Source organism: Calidris pugnax, unplaced genomic scaffold (assembly GCF_001431845.1).
Source record: "Calidris pugnax isolate Ruff unplaced genomic scaffold, ASM143184v1 scaffold70, whole genome shotgun sequence".
NCBI lineage: Eukaryota > Metazoa > Chordata > Aves > Charadriiformes > Scolopacidae > Calidris > Calidris pugnax.
The window spans coordinates 13,874,597-13,899,530 of NW_015090862.1; the positions used below are offsets into that span (position 1 = coordinate 13,874,597).

Below are 24,934 nucleotides of genomic sequence, written 5' to 3' on the forward strand. Positions count from 1 at the left end.
CTGCCTCTTCTCCTAGGGTGATCCCAGAAAATAGCCATCCTACACACTGAATGGGAACCCAGTGACTGTTATTTGCCACTATGTTTTCTCTGAATTACACCTTCCTCCAGACACAGGTGGCTGTCACTGGTCTATGGGACTTGTCAGCTCCTGCCATTAATATCCTAAGCTGCCCAAGATGTAAGTGATCTCAGATAGTAAATAAGAATCTCTGTGTATCAGTGAAAGAGCACAGATGCTTCAACCAGTCTTTTTGAAGTTTGTGATCTTCTTTGTTCCAGTTATTGCAGGAGGCAAAGAGCCCAGCTTCCAGCCTTAACAGCTTTTTAATAGAGAACAAAAAGATTCCCAGTGTTTGGTCTTCAAGAACTTGCTTTCACATTTTGAAAAAGTAGGTGTAAGGCTAGGGGTAAGGTCTATGGGGACCCAGAATCTGATCACTTCTGTTACTGGTCATTAGTATTATTATTATTTCATTTCCTAAAACGAGTTTTCAGTCCACTTTTGTAGCAACCAGAAAGGGACAAATACGGTGAGGTCACTGTGCTTCCTGCTCTGACATCTGAGGTGCTTTGAAAGAGAACCTGCCAACACATGATGTTTAAAAACTTCCAAAACAAGGTCTAATGTTCCTTAGCACATATTGTTCTTTTTCCTTTTTTTTTTTTAAAAAAAAAAAAAAAAAAGCTCTTTCCTCTTCTTGTCAAAAGAAAATGTGTCTCTGTGGAACTACATTTTTACTGCCTTGGAGAACATGATGTTCAGTCATGACACAAATCTTTGTGTAATCGAGAAAGTTACTTCAAGACTGGAAGGTTCTGAGACTCAGAAGTGCTCTTAGATTTTTTAACCATTAGAGGTGGCAGTCCAGCATTGAAACAAGAGCAGTAAAACCCAGTTAAGTGCTTCTGATGGCTGTCATATGGTTTAACTCCCCTGCACATTAACACCTCCACTGGGGATGCAAATGCTTCTCTTTACTGCTACCTGCGCTGTACTCTCCTGATCTTTCTAACCTGATCAAAATGCACTTGGGATTTTTAATATTTTTTTTTTAAACTTTATCGATTGCTCTTTTTCAGCCCTGGAAAAACGCCCTGCTGCTTTTTTAACTTCATGTAAAATGCATTGTGTGATTCAGCATAAAGAAAGGGAAGAGGAAACACGTTGAATACAGTGACGAACGGCAGAGGGGTCAGAGAAAAGGAAGATGCTCTGGCAGGGCCTGCAGAGGCCATGTTGTAATTATATGCCATAAATATATAGGTAGCTAAACAGAAATGCAGGGGAAGCTATTATGAAATTTTTTGGAGCAGCTCCCATGAACAGCACAGCAAGGCATGGCCGTGATTCCACGCGGAGAAGCCAAGCCTCTGCGCTTTCCATACACTGAACATTTGGGCATCACAGGATTTGCAGGAGGATGATGCCCTTCAGAGCATTTAGTGAGAGCGCTTCTACTGAATTTCTCCTCTGAAGCCGTTTTAGAAGCATGTGTTTTAAATCCATACTGTCTGCCAATTAAAATCCCCAAACACAGAGGTAACACTGTTATTTACAATGTGTGCATTTGTGCACACTTCTATAGGTTGACTGACTGTGTAGGTACCAACGCCTACATATGTACAGATGTGTGCCTGCCCATGTCCTCTTGTTGTTCATTTACACTTGATTTAGGCAAGCAGCTCAAAGCTTAAAGCAAAGTCCACGTTTTGTGTGTGCCTACGCTGTGCTGGCTCCTCAGGCGTGACTCGACTGGGTTTCCCACGTGAGTCTCCTTCCAAGCTCCTTGTCCACAGCTGTGTGCTGCCACAAATGCAGCACGCGGGAGAGCCAGCTGGCTGAAAACTGCTTCAAAAATAATGGAAATCAGGTGTCCAAAACGAGAATGTGTTTAGATGTGACTTGGCTTCCCTTGGTTTTCCCTGCAGAGAGCAGGGATTCCATATTAGCTTTGTTTTTTGCTCTCTGTGAAAATCCTCCTCCGATGACGGTTTGATATGGGAAGAACAGAGCTTGGTGTGACTTTCGGTGACTTTATTTTGGCAGACACTGCGTTTTAGCTGTACATCTGTCATACAGATGGAGAGACACTAGGGGAAAAAAGAAGCCGTTAAATGAAATTAAGTTTGGGATCTGGATGAAAAAGAGAACCAAGCTCATATTTTGTGTCATTGTGATGTTTGCCAGTTGTAGATACCAGGGATGAGTGTGCTCTGGGTAGAGGGACAGAAACATATTTCGCAACCTGAGAGCTCTGTTCCAGCAAGGCAGCCTGGTACTGTTCTGCTCCCTGTAGAAACCAGTACCACATGTGGGAGGCAGGACTCCTGGGAACGACAGAAACTAGGACCACGCATTACTTTACATTCTGCTTTAGGTTCCCACTTAACTTGGTAATTTTCAGTGCTCTTTTTTGTTCTGAGGCTTTGGGTTTCAACGATGCAAAATAATTCCTCATTCTGTTACCATTTTTTTTGCAATGGAAAAGCGCATATTCAAAATGTTGGGTGTTAAACTCAACACGTGCATGCTTGCTGTCTCATTGCTACTGTTTCCTCTTTCTCAGGACATGACCTTCAGCATCACAATGAATCCACAGGAAAAACCTGTCAAATCCTCCTAGCTCCCTGGCTGTGCAACTTGTTCTTCCCTTGCTGTTCACCAGACAGCAGCTCTTCCCACCCGAAGCTCAGAAGAAGCCAGCAAGTCACAAATGACAGCTGAAAACTGAAGCGTTATCAGAAACTGTGTGAGACTCTGTCAGAAAGAAACTTTATATAGTCATTCTTCTTCTGAGCCTGGGAAGCTGTGTATCCCATCAGTTCCAAAGAACAGAGTAGATATGTTCAAGTAACCAACACCAGAAATTGCAGAAATCAATACATCTACTAGAGTATCTACACACAGTGATCTATAGCATTTAGAAATCTCCATTCAGAATGGATGATGGATATAGAAACACAAACCTCTACCAAGGGGGCAGGGCAACAAACCAAGTCTCGGATGACTACAGGTACCAAGATGGTAACTATGAAGGGTATGCACCCAATGATGGCTACTACCGTGGTGGGGATGAGCCTGCTCATGAAGAAGATGCCCAGAGCGATGTTACAGAAGGCCATGATGAAGATGATGAGGTCTATGAGGGGGAGTACCAAGGGATCCCGCACCCAGATGACATTAAAGAAAAGCAGAAGAAGCGAGGTCCTGCTGTGGATGATGAGTACAGAGACCGTGCTGACCTTATGGCAGAGAGGATGGAGGACGAGGAGCAGCTTGCCCACCAGTACGAGAACATCATTGAGGAGTGTGGCCACGGACGCTTCCAGTGGACCCTCTTCTTTGTTTTAGGTTTGGCACTGATGGCAGATGGGGTGGAGGTGTTTGTGGTTGGATTTGTTCTTCCCAGTGCTGAGAAGGATATGTGCTTATCCAGTTCGAACAAAGGGATGCTAGGTAAGTGTCACTCGTGAACAGCTCTTCTAATGCAGTAGACAGTAGCTGGAACATCTTTTTCTAGTGACCAGCTGATTTTCAGGGTCTTCAGATGACTCTCCTTTTGTGTTGTATGTCATGCACAGTCATGGCTGGGTGGACAAGTCTCAAAAGGGGTTTGCATGGTGCTGAGAAGGCAGCTACTCAAAAGCAACAGAATTGCACCACATCTAGTCCCACGTTATGAACGTGCTGTGTCTCCAGTCCCGGTCACTGCAGGCTGGATCTGAACAAGGTAATTTGCAGTCAGCAGGTCCACAGGGCGAAACTCATAGGGATGCTCAGGGACAAAGAAGTGAAAGATTAAAGGTGGCTTCTCCTACTTGAGGACTTAGTGACTCAGATTTCAATCCTTTTGGAAACTAAATTGTAATGAGAAGTCCACAATGCAGTACCATCCAAATATGACAGCTCTAAAAGACAGGGGTCTATTTGCTCTGGATCTTTTTGCTGTTGCATTGTGGTTCCTGATGCTGCCATGCTCTCCAAAGGTTTCCACTTTTCCCGTGTTCCCCTTTTCTTTAGCCCCAAGTTCCAGCTGGCAGATCAGCTGTGCATCTGTTCCTTCTGCACATGAACTTCTCAGCCAGAGCAGTTTGCTAATATGTACTGGGTCAGAAGCAGCAGATGGGGGTTTCTTCTTAGGTCTGTGGAATGCAGTTAATGTGCTGCGTGGGGATTAAAGTCTGAGGCTACTGGCAACATCCCTTTTGCATCACCATCAACACCTCCCTGTGGTCAAAATACAAAGGCTTAGTTATTGCGAGTGAGACTGGGTGGAAGGGTTTGGATGAACAATTTTTTCCCTTGGACATTGTAAGCCAAAGTCGGCAAAGTCTCCCACATCTCTAAGAATCAGGAAAGCATCCAGCACGGCCTGTAGTGAGAGCCAGCCATGCAACAGTACTGGAAGGAAAATAAAGTAGCTCTTGGAAGAACTGCTTTAGGAGGGGGATAGTGTGTCTGGACGGACATGTACTGGGGTTGTAGGGGAATCATCAGGGCTTGCAGTTCAAACATTCTGACCCAGAAGCCCTGACTGATACAAGGGAAATGCAGATTTTGGATTAGATCCCAGCCCTTGACTCCATCCTATTTGCATTATTTTCATGTGAAAAAGGCAAGAGATCATTATCCTTATATAAACCTCTCATCTTGGTGTACTGCTGTCCTAGACACTTTTCTCTTTTGTTTCTTCTTTTTTCCTCTCTGAACTTGAAGGTGTTTATTTCCATAGTTAGCTAGTTTTTTTACTAAAAATTTAAACAGTTTGCCTTAAAGAGTTTGCTACATTTTTTTGCTTCACAAGCCACTTTAAAATTCTAGCTCAGAATATCTCAGGTCAGCTATATAAAAGCAAATCCTTCACAATTGGATCCTGATTTCAAAGGGACTTCTGAATTCACCAGCTCCCTATGGGACACCATGTGCCTTTCCAGCGATGAGACCTTTCATGAAAAGCAGGTCATTTATTTTGGTGACTGTATGAAAGTTGAAATCTTCTGAAATTCTGACCCCATAAATATCTATCTCCATAGAGCTCAAGCTCTGGCAGGCACCCGAGTCAGAAAACTTCAAATGTCACAGGAAAATCTATCTTTGAAGTATTTCTGGCTCAACCACAGGTAAAAATGAACAAGAAATCTCCTGAGAGAGTTTGTTCTGCTTTTTGCAGCTCAGTATTTGCAAGGCTGAAAGTTCAGGGTGTTCTGATAAGCTGTGAATAAGCAAGGAGACATTTGGCTCTGTATCCAACCCCAGCTCCAGGCTCCTGTGCATTAACCAAACCAATCTGGAATTGCTAATTAAGGGAAGAACACTCTTCTTTAAAAGGGCCTTTCCTGCCCCCTTTTAGAGACAACTTTTGAGAACCTCTTTTTGTACAACAATTTGCTCTGTCCTTTGTCCAGGGGATCTGCTCTCAAAGCTTGTATTCACACTATTTTATGGCTTAAATATGAGGGGAAAAATTTTTTCCTAAACCCAAGAAAAGCTGATTCTTCTTAGTTTGAGGCGGAGAGGAACGCGGATATTTATGGTAGAGCTCAGTTGCTACTGATTGGTATTGTACATGATGTCTCCGATTCAATCCATCTTATTTGTTAAGCACATTTTGGTGTCTGCTGAGTATCTCTCGACTGTAGATTTCCTCTTGGATCTGAGGCTTGTGAGATGATCCTTTGTGAAAATTAATTAAACTTGGCTTAGAAAGCTTTAGATTGCAGAGCTGTGCACTAATACGAACGATGAATACCCCAGGGCATCAAGAAGTGAGGGTGTGGGGAAGCTGGAGCAGGCATGGAGGGCATAAGAGGAGCAGAGTGCAGATCTGTGGGTCTGGAAAGGAGGAGGAGAGCTTTCTGCCAGGCTAAGGGCAGTGCAGGGAGACCAGGTTTGGGTGCATACCTGCCTCCAGCACAGCCTGGTGTCCCAAGTACTGCCCCTGCAAGAGGGCTTTGTCCCTTTTCTGGGCGGCTGTGGGTACGTGGCATGATAAGGACAGTCAGATACCAGCTCCTGAAGGAAAAGGCTGGGGAAGTACTATTGATGGAAACAAGAACATAATCTTCCTCAGAACCCTGGATTAGCTTCAGCACCCATCCGCTAGTAACTAGAAAAAGCGATCTCCTAACAAAGCTCAGAGGCTTCAACACGTGCTCATTTCCCTGGGGGTTTCCATTCCCAGGACAGTGCATGGATTGTGTTATTGCAAATCGATCTTGTTAATGCTCAGGGTTCAATGACACTTATAGGTTGACTTCGTGCAATAACGGTTGGCAATCAAAGAGTTCTCTGCCTCAATTTCTGCCTAACGTGCTGTGGCAATCTTGTAAGAGTGTGTCTGCACAGAATGAGCAGAGGGCTCGTTAGAGAAAGCACAGCTTTCCCTCAAATTATCATGAGCCTTCAGGGATGCGGGGGTCATCATCCATATGTGTTACTGCCCCTTACCTTGCTCCCATGTGCCAAAAGGTGTCTACAGACAAGCTCGTGTTCATTCCCAAGCAACCTTTTGCCTCAAAGCATTTTTTGCTAAGGAAACATAATCAAGTTATCCCAGGTGGAGTCAGGGTTGCTTCCAGGCAGCTGCTAACATTTAAACACACGAGAAGGTCTCAGCCATAACAAGCAAAGTCAGGAGGGAAAAAAATGGGAAATAAATCAGGTAAATAATCAAACTCTTCCAGAAACAGGAAGGGACAAATAAGAGAGCTAAAATAGATGTCCCCTAAAGACCAATTTAGTGAAATTCAGCTTTTGCTAACAGGACATTTTGCATTAAATACTCTTTATATTGCATATTTTTCCTCCCTCGGAAAGCAAGCATGGAAAAATATCAAGCAAATTATGGCCAAATTATGCAAAAAATACAAATAAACAGATGCCCACAGTGTTTCATGAAATGTGTGAAATGAAAATGACACATCTTAGAAAACGTTTACATTTTATTCTGAAAATAAACATCTCACCATCAGATGCAAATTAACAGCTATTTTAGCCCTAAATATCCTAGCGGGATAATGTCCTAGTGGGACAAAACACTTATTTGGAGTCTTCTGTTATGCAAAATGCTAAGTTGATTTCAGGGGTATTAAAAAAAAAAAAAAAAGGAACAAACCACTGTATATATTTCAGCAGTTTGATTTTATCCATGTTTAACACTAGTTGTTAAGAGTAAGTTTGGTAACTTGTGACAACATTATTTTTACATATTCATTTGATAAATCTGCTTTGCTGAGCTTTCTCCAGTAGTAGTCGTAATAAAAATGAATTTATTAAATTTACTGAAACATAACATTCCTTTTCAGTATAATGCATCCTGTCAGAAACAGAATATTTTTTTATTTGCTAAGGATAATCATATGAAGAGTCATAAATTTTCTATTTACGTATTTGCTGAAAAGTACACAGTATCATTATTTGGAGAAATATCATATAAATTTCTATCTTCAAGTGCTTTTAATCACCTCTCAGAGGACTAAGTGTATTTGCGAGTGTAGAGCAGTAAGTGTACCAGAATAAAAGATGGTGTCATAGTCATGTTTTAGACTTTTTCACATCCTTGTGTATCAAAAACTCAAGGCAGAGTTGAAGCTTCTCAGATCCCCAGAGCTGCAGTTGCGTTATCATCATTTCACACCTCAGCAAACTGAGACAAGAAAATTGTTAAGGGCTTTGCCCGTAACTGCAAAACAGCCACACTGATGCTGAGAATAAATTTGGTCTTTCAGGCACACAGCTCCCCTTTCTTTTTTACAATTTAATAATAATATTTTAAGGAGGATATCATCTTACAGACTCCTAGTCTCATAGTCTTAGATAAAAAAAATAGAAAAAAAGATTGTATTAGTAATTATGCAATTATGTAGCAATTCAAGCTCGGCTGTGTGAGTCAGGTTAAATAGGATGTGTGACAATATCCCTGCTTTTAGTTGTGTGAAGAGGATGTTTTATTATCAGCTGAGATAAAATCTGGCCTCAGCTTCTCATTGACCTGAATTCACCTGATATGACAGTAAATCCTAATCCCCTTGGGCAGAGCTCAGTGGCTTTTCTCCACTTCTTTATTTTCTTTTTTTTTCTGGATAAGTGCAGACGAGCCCAGCTGTGGCTCCCTTGCTCTGCCGTGGCTCGTGGCTGCCTGTTTTGCACCTCCACAGACATGGATCCCCAACACATCGACCAACTAGACTCTGGTGAGACCTGCCCATGTCCGTGTCCCCACCACCAGGCACAAATTCCTGGCTGCAAATTTGCTCTTGGGCATAAACGCTCCCGCAACCCAAGAAGCATCATCAGCCTGAGTCACAGGGACACGTTAGGGGAGGAGAGGTGTTTTTGTGATTTGGGAAGACCCCCTGCCTTGTGCAGCTCCAATATGGGGATGGCTGTGTCCCCATTTATAAACACTGCGGGGATTTCATCTGACAAGAGCCAGCACGAACAGGTTTTTGTTTAACGGCAAAGGATTTGTTTGGCTTCCTCTTTCTGAAAACTTTCCTTCAGCAGAGGGGCTGGGTGGGGGGAACCAGATGGTCCCATGAATATTGTAGTGATGGACAAGTCCCGTGGAGGAACTGTGAAGCTGGCTGAGTGTAAACAGCCACCCACGCCGTGCTGGCAGCGCTCGCCCAAGGGTTCGGTGTGCGTTGCCTCCCCGCTGCTGCGTCAAAGCGCTCGTGGATTCACACATCCATCCACCTTTGGCTTGAACGTGCAGAATCCCCTCCATCTCCACAGCCAGATTTGCCCCATATCCACCCCCAGATCCCCAAAAATGGAAACCTGCCTTTCACATGGGTGATCCGTCTCCCAGTGGCAGAGACACTAGCTGTAGATGAAGTCTCTCTGCTGGTACTTAATCAACAAGGCAAGTGCAACGAGACTACCTTGTGTTTGATTTCTATTTACAAGGTCAAGGAGATAAATGGGGAAAACACTAATAAGTCTACAAGAAAAAGCAGATAAGAAATTTCAGGAAGAAAAGGAAAAATGGCCATCCAGCTCTCAATTCATCCTCTGCTGAGACCATCCCCTGTTCTGGGACTCGTTGACCATCACTAGAGCATAAGACAGTCAAGGCAACTATTGGCTTATTCCTCTCTTTAAATTACTTATGCGCAATCAGATCCTGTGCCTTGCCTCATCCATCTCCCAAATTGTCCAGACCTGACTCACAAAATTTTGTTAGTGTCCATAAAATGCATCTGTGTATAACAGATGCTACACTGGTAGGGGTGTTTGGATTTTGTTTTTATTACAGTTTGTTTTGCAAGATATATGAGGTTCTAATAATTTTCTGTTGTCCAAATGCTTTCCCCCTTCAAATGTCTTCTTTTTTGCCTTAGGGCTGTACAGGTAGTGGCCTGGGCCTTGAAGGCAGGTAGGAGCTTCCACCTTCCTGTGGTTACTGGCTCCATGCAGACCAGTTAGCAGAGGTGAGACAACCCTGCACCTGGACCCAGGTAGCCTCCTCACCCTCCTGACAGCTCCAAGTGGTCCGGGACTAATTCTTCCCATTGGACTGGGTTTTTTTCTGCTCAAATTTTCCCTTTTGTCCACAAGTCCTTTTTCTGAGTTGAAAGGGATTATTTTCAGATATGCCTCATTTTTTAGACTATCAATGAAGGAAATTCATGCTTGTGATGGATATTTAGGTAAATCTTCGATTTTTTTTTTTCTTTCTGAAACACTTACTTCTAAACATATTGAAATAGTAAAAAGACAGTTTAGCACACACATAGCCATGTACTGCATCTGCCTTATTCCTGGAACTTCAGCTTTTAAGTCCACAATTCCCGTCTAACATGGAACACAACTTTGATAAAGGCTAATAAATTTCTCAGTGTGAAAAGGCTGTATATGTTACCTCTTTTCTAGTGGGAATAAGCCCAGTCAGTGGTCACATATTTTCCTTATAACTTCAGCATTGAATGAGTCATAACCTGAAATTTATTCTTAGAATTTCTGCTCTTTGATTTTCCACCAATTTTATGGGAGGCTATTGTAGACTTTCCCACAGGCGTTTTTTTATACTCCATTACTCGTGGAATAGTTTGCAAATAATAGCTTATTCAGAGTTGCCCTTAACACTTCACCTAACCACTGCATGTGTTAATGGAATGTGGTTGGAAGCCGAACCCTCTTAGCACAGTCTAAGTCTGCAGGGTTTAAAGCTGAGGTTTGAAGTCCAGTTTCTGGTACGGACCATTGTAACGGTGTTTTGTAGAATATTTGGTGGGCAGAAGTAAAACAGCAAAAGAAATACCGTTTAGTGATCGCTTTTCTTGGTCTAATTCCCCTTAAAATTCAAATTGCTTTGATAGGAGCTGGATCTCTTTCAGAGGTAACGACCATCACTATGTTCTCCAGAAGACTGTCTCTCCCTCTTGGAGACTGTATGAGTAACTATTCCACTCCTCCCTGGGTCCCTGCCACCTTGTTGTTAACCCAGGACACAACAATCTGCAAAGCCTGATGTTTGCTGTTCTGCACCTTGGGTCCCAAGCTCCATCAGATGACAGAGTGTTTTATAGCAGCTACCCTAAAAGGTTTAATGATATTGGCCAGGACATGCAGTCTTCCCAAAAGAGACCTCTCTATCATAACAAAGTGTCCTGCTGATTTTGTTCGAGCCTTGAAGCAAACATTTCTATACCAGGGACCCTTCTCTTCAGAAGCTGGCCAAGCAGTCAGTCTCTGGTTGTCCCTGAGGTTTCCTTCACCACAGATTTTCATTGTTTTAAATTTCTCAGGGACAATGCACCCATTGGTTTATCACGTACGAGAACCAATTAAAGCCACATGGATGCTGTGTTGCAGAGAGATAATTTTCCCTTCCATCACAAGTTTGGGCTCCTCAGGCAGAATCTGCAGAGGTTTGCCCACAAAAGCAGCTCCGCTCCACTTCTTGATACCCAGTTTCACACACTGCCACGTCCCATGCCGAGCCCACCATTGCCCTGTCCAGAGAGCTGGCTGCCCTGCTGCCGACAGCATACTCGGCTGCAATAAGTCACCTAGATAAAATAAATCATCTAGAAAACAGTAACGACCTCCTCCGCCTCCTCCAGACCTGGGACATTTTCTGTTATTAAGAGGATTTGGATGAACATCTGCCATCCAGGGATTTACAAACCAATGCAAAACAAAAAAAAAAGAAGAAAAAAAGAAAAAAAAGAGAGAAAAAATGAACTCTGGCAAACTCTGGCAGATCGTTTTTTCTTCCTCGTCAGGGTCTGGTGGGGTGGGCTGGGCTGTGCCATGAGCCCCTGGTGCGGTGCTGGCAGGGCTCACTCAGATGGGTGGCTGCGACACACCAGTGAGCAGATACGGGGAGCATCATCGCTTCCGTCTGCTGGCTGCAATCAGAGCTGCTCCATTAAATGTAGCTCAGGAGCCAGGGTAAAAGCATTAAGCCTTCCAGCGCTGCATTAAGATTCCTCCTTCAGAAAGATTTTGGACTGAAACAGTTTTTTACCTCAGCTCTCCCTTGTAATTTGCGCTTCAGCGAAGAAGCTGGAGACCAAAGCCAGTAGAGAAAAAGATCCCAGATTCCCAGCTGAGTGTGTATCTTCCCTCTCTGCTGCAGATCAGTATCTGAAACCTTTATGCACCTTCAGATCACCTCACCAGGACAGCTTGGGAGAGGAGGGTAGGGCAGGCAGAGTGGGTATTGATTGCACAGAGCTACATGCTTATGGTGGAGGGACCTTACAGCAGGGACACCTTATAGTGGCCTTCCAATACCTAAAGGGGGCCTACAGGAGAGATGGGGAGGGACTCTTTATCGGGGAGTATAGTGATAGGATGAGAGGTAATGGTATTAAACTGAAGGAGGGAAGATTTAGATTAGATATTAGGAAGAAATTCTTTACTGTGAGAGTGGTGAGACGCTGGAACAGGTTGTCCAGAGAAGCTGTAGCTACACCATCCCTGGAGGTGTTCAAGGCCAGGTTGGACGGGGTTTTGAACAACCTCGTCTAGTGGGAGGTGTCCCTGACCATGGCAGGGGGTTGGAACTTGATAATCTTTAAGGTCTCTTCCAGCCCAAACCATTCTATGATTCAATTGTGCTAGCAAAATCCTATCCCATGGTTGTGATGCAAAGGCTGTTTAGAACAGATTTTTTTGCCTTTAACACACAAAATCCTGATTGCCCATTAGACATTGTGTGCATAGAAAAGAAAGAACCATTCACAGAGATGCAACCCCACTGCTCTGCTATGGAATGGGGGAGAGTGCTATCAAAATCCTATCCCATGGTTGTGGTGCAAAGGCTGTTAAGAGGCAAGAACAGATTTTTTTTGCCTTGAACACACAAAATCCTGATTGCCCATTAGATATCGTGTGGATAGAAAAGAAAGAACCATTCACAGAGGGGTGACCCCACTGCTCTGCTATGGAATGGGGGAGATTTCAGAAGTCCAAAAATTTCCACTTCTGATCAACGTGAGACAAGCATCCTTCAAATGCTGCAGTGGCTCCCTGCTGCATAGCTTTTAATTTAGTAATGCATTTCAAATCATGTGTAGGCATTCACAACCGAAAGACAGAGTCAGCTGCCAAATAACTCTGCATTAGTCCTTAGCCAGCTTTGCTGGATGGCATAGAGCAGCCTTCAGCCATCAAATTGATGGTCGTGTTTAAATGTTAACGAATTGCAAAAAAATTCATTGTCACCTTGTTTCCCAAGTGATGTCTTTGACAGAACAGGTCCTGGGGAAGATGTTGGCTCTCAAGAGAAGTCAACACTTGGTTCTAGGTGAGGATTAACCCTCCAAAGGGATATTCTTCAGTCATGCCTGAAAAATGTTTCTTTTAGCTGCATTTCTTCAGCCAGCAAATAGGAATGTTTCCCATTAAGACAATGTACTTACTTGCTCTGCATCAGTTGCCTTCACTGGGGACCAGGGATGCAGGGAACACTGATGCTTTTCTTGAGTTACGGTATTTCTTTCAACCCCTGCTCAGCCAGGTCTTGGACCTGACATGCCCCCCGCCTCCAAGCATCTCCAACCATAATTATTTTCTTCAAGAATCCCCTGCACTGCAAGTTCTGCTTTTTGGCTAGCAGATATTCCTCCATCCTGACATAGTTCAGCTCCTCTGGATCACATCCAGCCATGAACAAATCCCCAGCAGGATCTCAACAGCAGGACTGTGCAGTGTATAGGTGTAGACTATAATCCTGCCCATGGTGTCTGAGATGATATAGGAGGTGTTCTGGGAACAGCCTCTTGCCCCTCTCCAGGAAACACAGTGATTGCCACCACTTTCTTCTGAAATATAGTAATGATGACGCTGCTCCTACTCTGTGGACCAGTAGCTTTCAGTAGACAGCTCTGAGACATTTGTGGGTTAGTAGGTGAGGAGTTGCCAATGCAGTAGTGGCATGTTTGGATGTGTTGCCCCAAGCCCTTCTATGTTAGCAGCTGGCAGAGTCATCAGAGCATGCTGTAATGCCACCTGGACACCAAGTGGTTTTGGTCCTGTAGTGCTAAGGCAAAGGCAGCTTCAGCCACACAGAGCAAGTGGACAAAGCATGAAGGTCTTTGTCTTTTTCACTGTGAATCTCAGGAGAACTTTAGGAGCATAGTCTCTCTCCTTGTGCTCTTGCCTCATCTGGGCTTTTTCAGAGGAATCTTGGAGACATATGCTCCTGCCTGATCCCTTCCATCCTTACATGTTTCCTGGCTCGAATGAATGAACAGATTTGTTCACAGCCAAGCCTAAAATAAAAATTTGAAGCCCAGGGGCCAATAAAGCCTTCAAAGACCTGGTCTGTGTGCTGCCAGTTACTAGACTGATCAATTCCCAGATGTTATTCCTTAACAGCAGTGCAAATAATTTTCATCTAGCTGATCAATGTTTCCAGCCCTCCAGCACTGATTGCTGTTAGATTTTAAATGCTTAATATCTAATCCTGCTGTCCTTTCATATCATAACCCCTTCAGGCCTCGACAGGAATTTTGCCAGCAAAAGAACCATAGCTTGTGGTTATTCCTGGTGATATTCTTACTCACTGAGTATCTACAGCTGGAAAGTAGATTAAGAAAAAAAATCTGGACCTGTAAGCATTATTAATTAGTGCTATTTACGCTGATATCCAGATAAAGGAAAAGGCAATATAATAGGTGGCCCTTCTAGTGGCATTGTCAATAGAAGAGTCAAGGACAACTGCCATGTTTTCCAGGCCAGAGTTGCAAGCGCATAGCGAGCTGGGGACAGGGAGCTTATTTAGAGAAGAAACCCTTCTCTTCTATTCAGCCTGGCACTAAACATATTTACTGAAACTGTCTTTTGAGAACCCCATGGTAGAAGATCTAATGAAGTCAAGTTAAAAAACGGAACCCATTTTTCTTAACGACATCAGAGTGCCAGCTCTCTAGTGCAAACTCTGAAAATGAGCAGTAGGTTCTGCCTTCTACTGAAATTCTGAGATCAAAACTGTACTCTTTTCTGTAAGTTATCCTTTAGTTAGGTGCCAGATCTTGGCTCAGTAGCGAAGGAAGTAGCTGTTCTACGCAAGGTCAGTCTCAGTAACAGACTGATCCTCTCAGATAAAGCTAGGAAAAGCAGAGAGTGAAAGAGATGACAGACTGCAGAGGAACCATGGGTAGGATAGGTAACCTGCAAAGAGATTTAGCTCTGCTTTAGCAGTCTCTCTGCTCTCACAGCTTTCTGAGTACAAACAGCAGCCAGAGAGAGCCTCTTCCCTACACATCCTCAGTCCCATTGCGCTCGAGGGTTAGCAGAGTTAAGACATCAGACTTCTGTTATATTGTTGGTGGCACATAGCTAGGACACGTGTATCCTAAGCTGCTTATGCCTGGCCATTGCTTACGTGCAGGGGATATGTGAGCAGTGAGGTTGGGAAATAAAGATGTGGGTCTGGTCAAATGAGGGTATGACTGTATTGCACAAAGCAATGCAGTAGTGAGCGATGCAAACTCATGGGCAGAAGATAAGGAAACTAGGTTTCACCAATGGATAGAGTTTCTGGCACCTGAGATAGCTAATTCAGGGGGGATGAGGGTATCTCTATTGCATAGTATACCTGGTTGACATCAGCTGCCATATGGGTGCTTTAAAATCTGGTTCTACGTTGCATAATTTTTGTACCAGTAACCAAACTCACTGTCTCTCTGTCTCTACTCTAGGCTTGATAGTCTACTTAGGAATGATGGTGGGGGCTGTCATGCTGGGCGGCCTCGCTGATAAACTGGGAAGAAAGCAATGCCTCATCATATCACTTACAATCAATGCTGCCTTCTCGTTCCTCTCCTCCTTCGTCCAGGGATATGGATTCTTCCTCTTCTGCCGCCTTATCTGCGGCCTCGGGTGGGTAACTCAAGGATACCCTCGGATGGGTGGAATCCATCCTGTGTCCTGGAGGAGTCCCGTCACAGCTTGGCAGCTTGGGTGTGTGGGGTGGGAGAAGGAGGGCTGCTCCAGGGACACATCTCTGGTACCGAGCTGGGACGGTGCTGCCGTTTAGCGTGTGTGTTTCCATTACCTTACTCTTGACCTTTAAAGTGTTAACAGTAAGAAAGTTTGCTCATTGACACCCTTCTGGTACTGCCCAAATTGTGCAGAAAGATGAGTGAGACTGATAAATGCCCACCTCATTTTCCAACCCTTGCTACCAGGGCCTCCAATGAGAACCTCAGCGGTCCCCATTGCCTGCTCGTAGTGTGCTTCCCCGAAATGAGTGATCACAAAATAACAACAGGGAAGATGTTATATAAACTGTACAGGAAATTCAGCTTTCAGAGCATGAGGAGGATCTTGTTTATCTTTGATGTCTAACACCAGTCCAGCCAAAGAGAGATTTGCTTTTTTCCAACAAGTCTCACCTTTGTGCAGCAGGTCTATGAGTGTGACTTTATCTTTTTATGTATGCAATCCTAACTACAAAAACATTGAAGATGACAATTATTCTTCCCATGTGCTGTTTTTTCTCCTCAGTATTGGGGGATCCCTCCCCATCGTGTTTGCCTATTTCTCTGAATTCCTATCTCGTGAGAAGAGAGGGGAACACCTGAGCTGGCTTTGCATGTTCTGGATGATTGGTGGCATTTTTGCTTCAGCAATGGCTTGGAGCATCATCCCACATTACGGTAATTGCTTCGTGCTTTTAACTTTTGACAAGACCACATTCCTGCACTACCCCAACAGCCCCCACGGGTAGTGTTAGTCAGTCCTTACACATCCCAGCATAAACAACACCAAAAATAATAGACACCTGAAGTGCACACGAAAGGTCGGATAAATTGACTGCATGATTGATTGACTGATACTAAGGCTGTAAATAGGACCGATCGGGGCTGCTTTTCATCAAAAGCTTCAAATACACCCCTTGAATTATGCTGCCAGAGCCTGGGCTCTTAATCTAAATGTCAGGGCATTCAGGGAAAACTGGACTGAGATTATATTGCAAGAGCTGATCCAGTTATCAAAAATAAGTAACTTTAGTCAGAGAATTACTGGGGTCCATGAATAATAGCAGTGAAGACAGCACACATTATTTTCCTTAGCTGAGTGTCAGCACTCTTGGGGCTGTGTATCTGGCAACACATCTCCCCAGCATGTGATGGGATGGAGTCACATCTGATTTCACCTAACTGGTTTGAGGAGTGGAATAGATTCCCTGCCCAGAGCTGGAAAACGGAGAGAAAAGGCAGATCGGTGGACTCTGAAACCTATCCTTGCTCTGGGGAGCAAAAATCTGCATGTCACATGGTATTCCTTGTAACTCGTGTGCATATCCTAGGACAACATCAGAAACAAATATCTACTGGAAAAGATTAATTCCCCCAGTATTCAGTGACACCAGCTGTTTGCAAAATCCTGTTGGAGGAAAGTAGGGCAGACCATAAAGACCATGAAGAAAAACACTAACATGTACCTATCTATCAATCCATTTTTACCATATTTAAAGTACACTCAGTATAAAGAAATGTTCCTGCTTTTGATTGATGTGACAGAGGCTGCTGGAACAAATAGGCAAACTCACTGCATAGTGGTCTCAGGTTGAAATAATTGTATTATCTGCAATTACATTTACTTTATAAAGCCCTTATATATTTACATTACATTTACTTTTCAGATGACTTTTTGATGTTGTGTTTTTATAGCTTCTCTTTTTGTTTTCCCATGTTCCACCTACTATTTTGGAACTTTGGGAAATGAGTAGAACACCGTGACTGATTCAGATGAGGCCTCTGCAAAAACCATTGCTTGATTATTTTCTTATTATGTGAATAAAAATGTTTATAGAAAAAAAAACGAATTAAACATTCCTTCTGAGATTTGAGCCTAGGGAAAGTAACTGGAGCAATGTAAGAATGATGCTGTACTTTCTAGTCCCTAGCAGGGGAGCACCTGACCTGGTAAGGCATCAGGAAAAATACAGGAGAGGGGGAAATCTCAAATGCAGGATTAGGATCTTGATTTTTCTAAGTTTGAATCCCAGCTCAGGTTTTGTAGGTCTGGAAAGAAATAAACTTGCTCTCCTAGCTCGCTTCCATAAAATGTGAAATACACGTGTGATGTACGAGATGGAAAGGAGCCATCCCTAATGTGTCTCTCAGATCAGAGAAGATTTAACCTTTGTAAACTTTTTGTAACATTACTGAGCAGCAATAAATTATGGCTCTGATTCCTCTACCCTTTCCCAGCCTTACTCGCCTACAGCTGCATGGAGCTATTCTTATCGCTAGATGACTTCTAAACTCAAAGATAAAAGAAGGTTTTTAAAAGGCAGAGCCTGAGCAAGAATGTTCCATTTTCTGCAGTGAACATGAACTCACTTGCTGTTACCTCCTGAGCGTGCTATTGGGTCTCTAAGAGCCAACATTACTAAGAATAGCAAACTTTCAACCTGTCCCTGTGTCATACAGAGCTGCTTTAGGAAAGAAAAACTCAGAATGCCTGGTCAGTATTTTTACTTTTTTGGGTCTTGCTGTTTCCAGGCTGGGGGTTCAGTATGGGAACCAAGTACCACTTCCACAGCTGGAGAGTCTTTGTGCTTGTCTGCTCTCTGCCCTGTATTGCCTCCCTGGTGGCACTGAAATTCATGCCTGAAAGTCCGCGTTTTTTGCTGGAGGTAAGATGATTCATCTGAACGTTGCAGTCTGATGTTAGCGGAGGATATCTGGTCCCTAATGCCTCACTGTCTGTCTGTCTTTGTCCCATCAAACACATATAGCACAAGCTCAGAGGCAAAACCACTCCTACATGTCTACGCTAGCTCCACAGATTGCTTAAACCCCAAAGACTACAGACTACGAGGTCAATCAACGATGGCTGGTGTTTCACTGCCAAATGTGGTACAGAAAAAAGGTGGTGAGCGCTGGGAATTTTATAAGTCCAACAAAGGCATTTTGAAAACAGAGTTTGGACATGTAACTTCTGAATCCTGGTGGAAGAGCAAAGGACAGAGTAAATTTTACTGAGTAAAATACATAAATCTCTGAGCTCTTATGCAGGTATTCTTTATTCCCATTTCACAGATGTGAAATGCAGAGATACCTAGCTCAAATTAACCCTGCAAGATTTTAGCAGAGGTGGGATTAGAGCCCAAGTTTCCTCATTCATCTCCTCTTCTTTCATCTGGTTTTAAAACACTGTTCCTGATTCCTCTCCTGCCTCAGACAGTTTTAGGGTAACTCCTTTCCCCAGCACAGAGATGCTGCACCCTGTGAACACAACCACGCTTTCAGCTATTTGCATTTAATGCAGTCAATGCTTTATGTGTGCTTCTCTATACTGAACCTCTAGAATTGGCTTCTCTCTATGCTTTGTAAATTACAGAGCTGGGAACTGCAAAATTTATTTTCTTTTTTTTTTTTTGCTGTTTTCAGATTGGTAAACATGATGAAGCCTGGATGATCCTCAAGCAAGTTCATGACACTAACATGCGGGCCAAGGGCGAGCCAGAGAGGGTGTTTACGGTGAGTTTTAAAAAGTCGTTAGTGTGTAAAAAAAAAAATGGTTGGACATACCATCCTTTGTGCAGCACAGTACCAGTTTATTCCTCCTTGGGACACTTTCAACATGACCTCCCCCAGCAACCAGAAAAAGGACTCTGAGATACATGTTATGCATTAAAGTTGGATGCCAGTCTGTTTTTTCAAGAATTAGTCAATCCTGTGATTTGCAGTGAGTACTCTTCATTCCTGGTGTTAGTCTGCAGCATATAAACCAGTGATTTGCCAATTAGAGACATGCTTAATTCGTCTGGTGTAACAGACTAAAACCAAATAAGAGAGATATTAGTCATGTGGGAGATCTGAGTCACTCCTTTCTCCATTCTGGCTTCTAATCAAACTCTGATTAAACTTCACGTACCTTCTAATGAGCTTCCTAAACTCCACCTGCTCCATACCCAATCTTTAATCTCTCCAAGGGAAAGTGGGATGAGTGGCTATTACTCATTAGTCTGCTGCTTGTTGTGAAAAAGGTCACACCAGTAGACTTTGTTAATAGTAAAATCAGGTAAAAGGTTTATGCTGGGGTTAGTTGCAAATTACTATAATTCAGTGGTAAACTCCCAGTGAGCTGGCCAGGAAACAGCTCTTGACTTGTGCTTCTAAAGGTAAGAGGACACATGCTTTTAAAGAATGGAGATAAGGAGATATGGCTGTGTGTAAAACGTGTTTTTGAACAAAAAGGAGAGTAAGATTATGTGTTCATAAGGGTTGTCATGAAACAGGGCACTTCAGGAGCGGTCCTTCAGGAAAATTAAAGACTAATATCAGTGTATGACAACTGTGTGCAGGGTCAGGTAGGAACTTAATGAGCATGTGTTATTTTCGGGGTGTTGACTGTTTGATTAATGTGGACCTTGATAACAAAGGCGAGAGGAACTGTTTCTCAAAATCCCTACCTAACTTTGTTGTAACACCGAGCTGGGCTGGCCAGTCCTGCTGTGTGGCCAGAATAAAAGAGGACTGAAACTCAATAGTATATATATATATATCTCTCTAAGCTGAGCACTATGGGAGTCTGAATAGGAGAATGAGGGAGCAGCTGTACAGCACCCATTAGTGCTCACTGCTCCATCCAACAGTGTCGTGACCGCTCCAGCACGAGCGGATCTCGGGATGGCACCTCGAGGTATGGTGCGCCGGCTGAGTCGAGATCTGCTGACATCCATTGGCACAGGCGGATGATCAATGCGGCTGGTGTAGCACAAACTGTCAGATTTTGTGTTGTTCTGGGAGGCCAGAAGTTGCCAGTTTGTGGTGAGTCAGCTGGTGCCGGGACGGTTCCCAGATCTGACATTTAAACGGTGCCAGCAAGAGGAACACGGAGGCTCCACAGCCCAGCCAAGGCACTCGTTCCTAGTCAGAAATTTATTCAGTAAATTTTCACCTCCTTCTTGTGTTTACAAACAGATCTGCTTTCCTTGAATAAGTCCTTTATTTAAAATTACTGAGTAAATAGTCTCTGAGACTCCTTTTTAAGGTTTCTTGAGCAGTTCAGTTCAGGTGGTCGGAGCTGAAAATTCAGATTGGTGGAGCGAATTGATTGCACAGTGTGGGCTCAGTTGATGATGTGATGCAGTTTCAGATGCAAGGATTCTATACATTCATTTGTCATAGAAGTTCTGCCAGTCATACTTAAAAGGTGCTGAACGAGAAATATTCCTGTCAGCTGCCTTTGAAGAAACAGATCCTGAGGGCACAGTTTGCTGCAGATACAAGTGGGTGATCATGGAGATACTTTTTACCATAATTGCCTAGTCCTAATTTCTAGTTGAGGGCACAGTTTGCTGTGGATACAAGTGGCTGATCATGGAGATACTTCTTACCATAATTGCCTAGTCCTAATTTCTAGTAGGAATCTAAGGGATAGAGAAATAAGGTAGTGCACAGGCATGTTAGCCAGCAACCGAAAGATTGAAGTGGATGTGATTCACTTAAAATATTTCAGGGCTTGAGAAAGAGAGAAAAGATGGAGGGAAGGAAGGAAGGAGGGCAGACTTCTTTCTATAGGAGAAAGAGAGGAAAAGATGGAGGAAAGGAAGGAAGGAGGGCAGACTTCTTTCTATAATAAAATATCTTGCTGTAATTAGAACAGTTAACTCAATTGTTAGTAATAACATTCAAGGAAAAGATAGTAAGAGATATTGGGGAAATAATGCCTAGAAGACAGTGGAATTTAAAAACTACCCAAGATCAACTCTGGAAACTTCAGTCCATTTTTTTTTCTCCTTTTTTCTTTTCCAGGTTTCCTATATCAAAACTCCAAAGCAAGTAGATGAATTTATTGAAATCCAGAGCTCAACAGGGACCTGGTACCAGCGGTGGCTGGTCAGAATCACAACCACTTTAAAACAGGTAAAGAGAAGAAAAAACATCTCAGAGAGGGTTTTGATCTTTGGGCTTTAGTGCCTCATTGGTTCAGGTCATTTGGTCTTGAAACCCCAACTTTCACTCAAAAAAAATCTGCTGTTGGAAAAACATCCCACAGGAGATTTTGGGCTTTAGTGCCTCATTGATTCAGGTCATTGGATCTTGAAACTCCAACTTTCACTCAAAAAAAATCTGCTGTTGTTTTCAAAGGGCTGTAATCTGATTGCATATGCCATGCAGGTGTGTGCATCTGCAAATGCCGGGCCCCAAAATGCCCCTCTGAGCATCAAGGCGCAAAGGGCTGTGATCTGATTGCATATGCCACACAGGTGTGTACATTTGCAAACTGCCAGGCCCCAAAATGCCCCTCTGAGCATCAAGGTAGTCCAGCTGGGCTAACAGCAGAGCTTCCAGGACGAGCCACTGCCCCATGCAATTGACTCTCCTTCTGGGCAGATAAATATTGATTCCCTCTTCCCCAAGCCTAAGTGAATTTACCACCTGCAGTGGATTCAGAAGAGTGTTTGCTCCTTGCTCCTGCTGAGACTGAGTTCCTAACGATGCTGTATTGTCTCTTCAGCTAATTTAACCTTTCACACATGCTATGCTGCTTACCTATGCCCATGCAGAGCTTTGTGGAAAACCTTGCTAGATCTTCTAGTTTAGGAGGATGAGCTTAAAGTAGAGGAGAGTCTTTCTTAATTAATAACAATGCAGGTGCTATACTATTACTACATTTATGTGGCAAGAGCATGAGGAGTTACATCACCTCATGTTCCTGGCAGTATTTTCTGTAATAGTTCAAGAAGAGCAGGTCTTCTTGCTAGATCTTCTAGTCTAGAGGACGAGCTTAAAGTGGAGGAGAGTCTTTCTTAATTAATAACAATGCAGGTGCTATACTATTACTACATTTATGTGGCAAGAGCATGAGGAGTTACATCACCTCATGTTCCTGGCAGTATTTTCTGTAATAGTTCAAGAAGAGCAGGTCTTGCTCTACCTCCTATTCTGTTCTGTTTGGCTTCATCCCTACCTGGGTTCATCTTACCCCTCCTAAAGTGCCAGCTCTTCAGTGAGCTTTAGAGCTCAGTTGGCAAGCACCCCTGAGACCATAAATATATTTGAAAAGACAAAACTTTCAGAGGGTCTGAGAACAGGCTCATATGCACATTTACTGATACAACCTGAGAGAGATACTGTATTAGCCCAGCCCTAGTTATGCACTCCAGCTCATTACCAAGGGTTCAGATCAAGTACCCTGCCCCGTAGCTGAATAAGTGATCTTTTGTAAGCCATTTATCTTGATAAATATAATTTTGAACTAACACTGAGTAGAAACCACACATCTGACCTTCCCCCAGTGAGCCCTTTTTACTGACATTAGATTCATGATGCACGCAGAAATTAATCTGCCAAGTGACTGCTCGGGTGTCCTTGCAGCTAATTCCTCCTTGTGGATCTGCAGGTCTGGGACAACGTGCTATATTGCTTAACAGCCCAGTACAGGATGAACACACTGATGCTGGCTGTAGTTTGGTTTACAATGGCCTTAAGGTAAGGTACTTCTTTAACTTTTTCAGGAAACTAGTGGGCTCTCAGGGTCTGAATAATTATTTACACTTTTAAATAAACAATTACAAAATTAATCCTGGTCTTACTTTAGAGAGTTTTTGTGTCCTAATCCTTGCTCTCCTATGAACAATTGATCGATGTGATTGCTTATATGAGAGTACAAAGTGCTTTGAACAAATCAGGACTTGAGAAGTGGTGAGTAGGGCAGTAATATATCAACTTTTTCACCTCTAGAACTTTCATTTGATCTTGTCCACACCAAAAAAGACACAGCTTTACCTCATTCTCAGCTGTTCCTTAGTCTAGATCAAAACTATTTGGGTGAACCTAATCTAAACTACAGGTGAATTTTGTCTCCCTCACCTAAACTTGGCACTTCCAGAAATCGGCCTTCTGGGGGATTTTTCCTAATTTCTTACTGCTTTGTTAGTATCTTGGACAGCCATGATAACACATTGCTTTATTTCCTCACCAAGGAGTGAAAATTGAATGTATTGTCCTGATTTAAGTGAACAGTAATGGCTCAACGTGCCTCTGAGATCAGCTGAGTGCTTAGAGTAGGGAGACACTTTGTGTGGTCCTTTGTCAGAGCTGAGCAAGAATTTGTATCAGAAGTGCATTTGAATTAGGAATTTAACAGATTTGCAAGCTATGAAGTAGATCATTGGAAAAGCTCTGCAATATTTGCAGTGCCACTATCTTCTATCCCTAATGTGTGTCTCCCATCCTGCTATAGTTACTATGGCCTTATTGTCTGGTTCCCTGATATGATCCGGTATTTCCAAGAAGAGGCATATGAATCCCGAGTGAAGATCTTTGATGAGGAAGAAGTGTCACACTTCACCTTTAATTTCACCCTGGAAAACCAGATCCATAGAAACGGAGAATACAGAAAAGATAAGTAAGTGAACAGAACTTGGTTTGATGCATGCAAACTGAAACACATTTCCAGAAAGCTCTCTCTTTTTTTTTTTTTTCTTTTTTTCTTTTCATTTTCTACCAACTTGGAAATCTCTGTTGTTCTTTTGGACACAGTGTCTCAAATCCCAAATCTCAAAGGCAGTTTTTCACTGACCAAATACCCTTTTTCTCCTGCTTTTCACACACTCTGCCTCATCCACTCGCATCTCCAGACCCAATGGGATGCCTGTGAGGATTTCTGTGTCCAGCAGGCTGGACACAGGCCCTTGCTGGGAGCAGGGCAGCAGGCACCTACCTGGCTGTGCTGGGCAGCTCTGGATGCAGAGGTGACTTCTCTTTCCTTAGCACACACTGACATCTGCTGGTCTTGGGTAGGAGAGCCCATCACTTGTAATGAAGCTGCTCTGCTGCCTCATTTTCAAAATAAAAAGCTGTTTTTTCTTGAAGTCCTCCACGTGACTTAACCCGGTCTCCATCCTGCAGCCCATTAGTGGAAGTTGTGTCATGGCCAGTTGTACTGGTGTGCTTCTCCCACACCAGCTGGCATCTCCCCACAGAGGAGTCTGTCACCTTCTCTTTTAGTGCTTCGAAATCAGTGAGGTTACTCTAGTAGAACATCATTGCTTTTCTTCCTTTCTTCTCCTGTTTGGGCTGGGCCTAGTGCTTTTTCTTCTGGCATCCAGCCTGGACCCCAATCAATCTATGTTCCACAGCAATAAAAATACTAGCGATTAATAGCAGGCTATTATTACTTTTCTAAATCCCAATAAAATGGGTGGTAAAATAGCCCTATGTAAATTCTGTGGAGATCCCATTGCCCCAGATAGATTAGCCAGGATATTGCTCCAGCTGCCTTGCACCATGTGGGGAGGTCCCACTGGATGCTCAGTGTTACACAAAACACTGATATTTTTTTTTTTTTAATCTTCGGGGTTGAAACCATACCTCACTGCCCAGCCAGGTTATTCCTATCTTGTCAGAAACAATTTGTCTGCATTTCCTTGGTGTATACCTGATAGACATTAGTGGGGGACCCCAGCATGGATTCCCATGTCCTTCCAGAGACCTTTCTCACAGCA

At 43.3% G+C, this 24,934-nt stretch overlaps 1 protein-coding gene across 2 annotated transcripts in view; it reads left to right on the forward strand.

Annotated features, from left to right (window-relative positions):
• Positions 1–24,934, forward strand: part of SV2B (synaptic vesicle glycoprotein 2B) — a 67,725-nt gene that overhangs the window by 32,278 nt on the left and 10,513 nt on the right. For both annotated transcript variants that reach the window (XM_014944747.1, XM_014944748.1), the window contains 8 exons: positions 2,570–3,459; positions 15,162–15,342; positions 15,970–16,121; positions 17,976–18,109; positions 18,867–18,956; positions 21,237–21,347; positions 22,828–22,916; positions 23,671–23,835. In XM_014944747.1, the coding sequence (XP_014800233.1) occupies positions 2,943–3,459; positions 15,162–15,342; positions 15,970–16,121; positions 17,976–18,109; positions 18,867–18,956; positions 21,237–21,347; positions 22,828–22,916; positions 23,671–23,835 (1,439 nt within the window). In that variant the 5' untranslated portion in view covers positions 2,570–2,942. The remainder of the gene's footprint in view (positions 1–2,569; positions 3,460–15,161; positions 15,343–15,969; positions 16,122–17,975; positions 18,110–18,866; positions 18,957–21,236; positions 21,348–22,827; positions 22,917–23,670; positions 23,836–24,934) is intronic.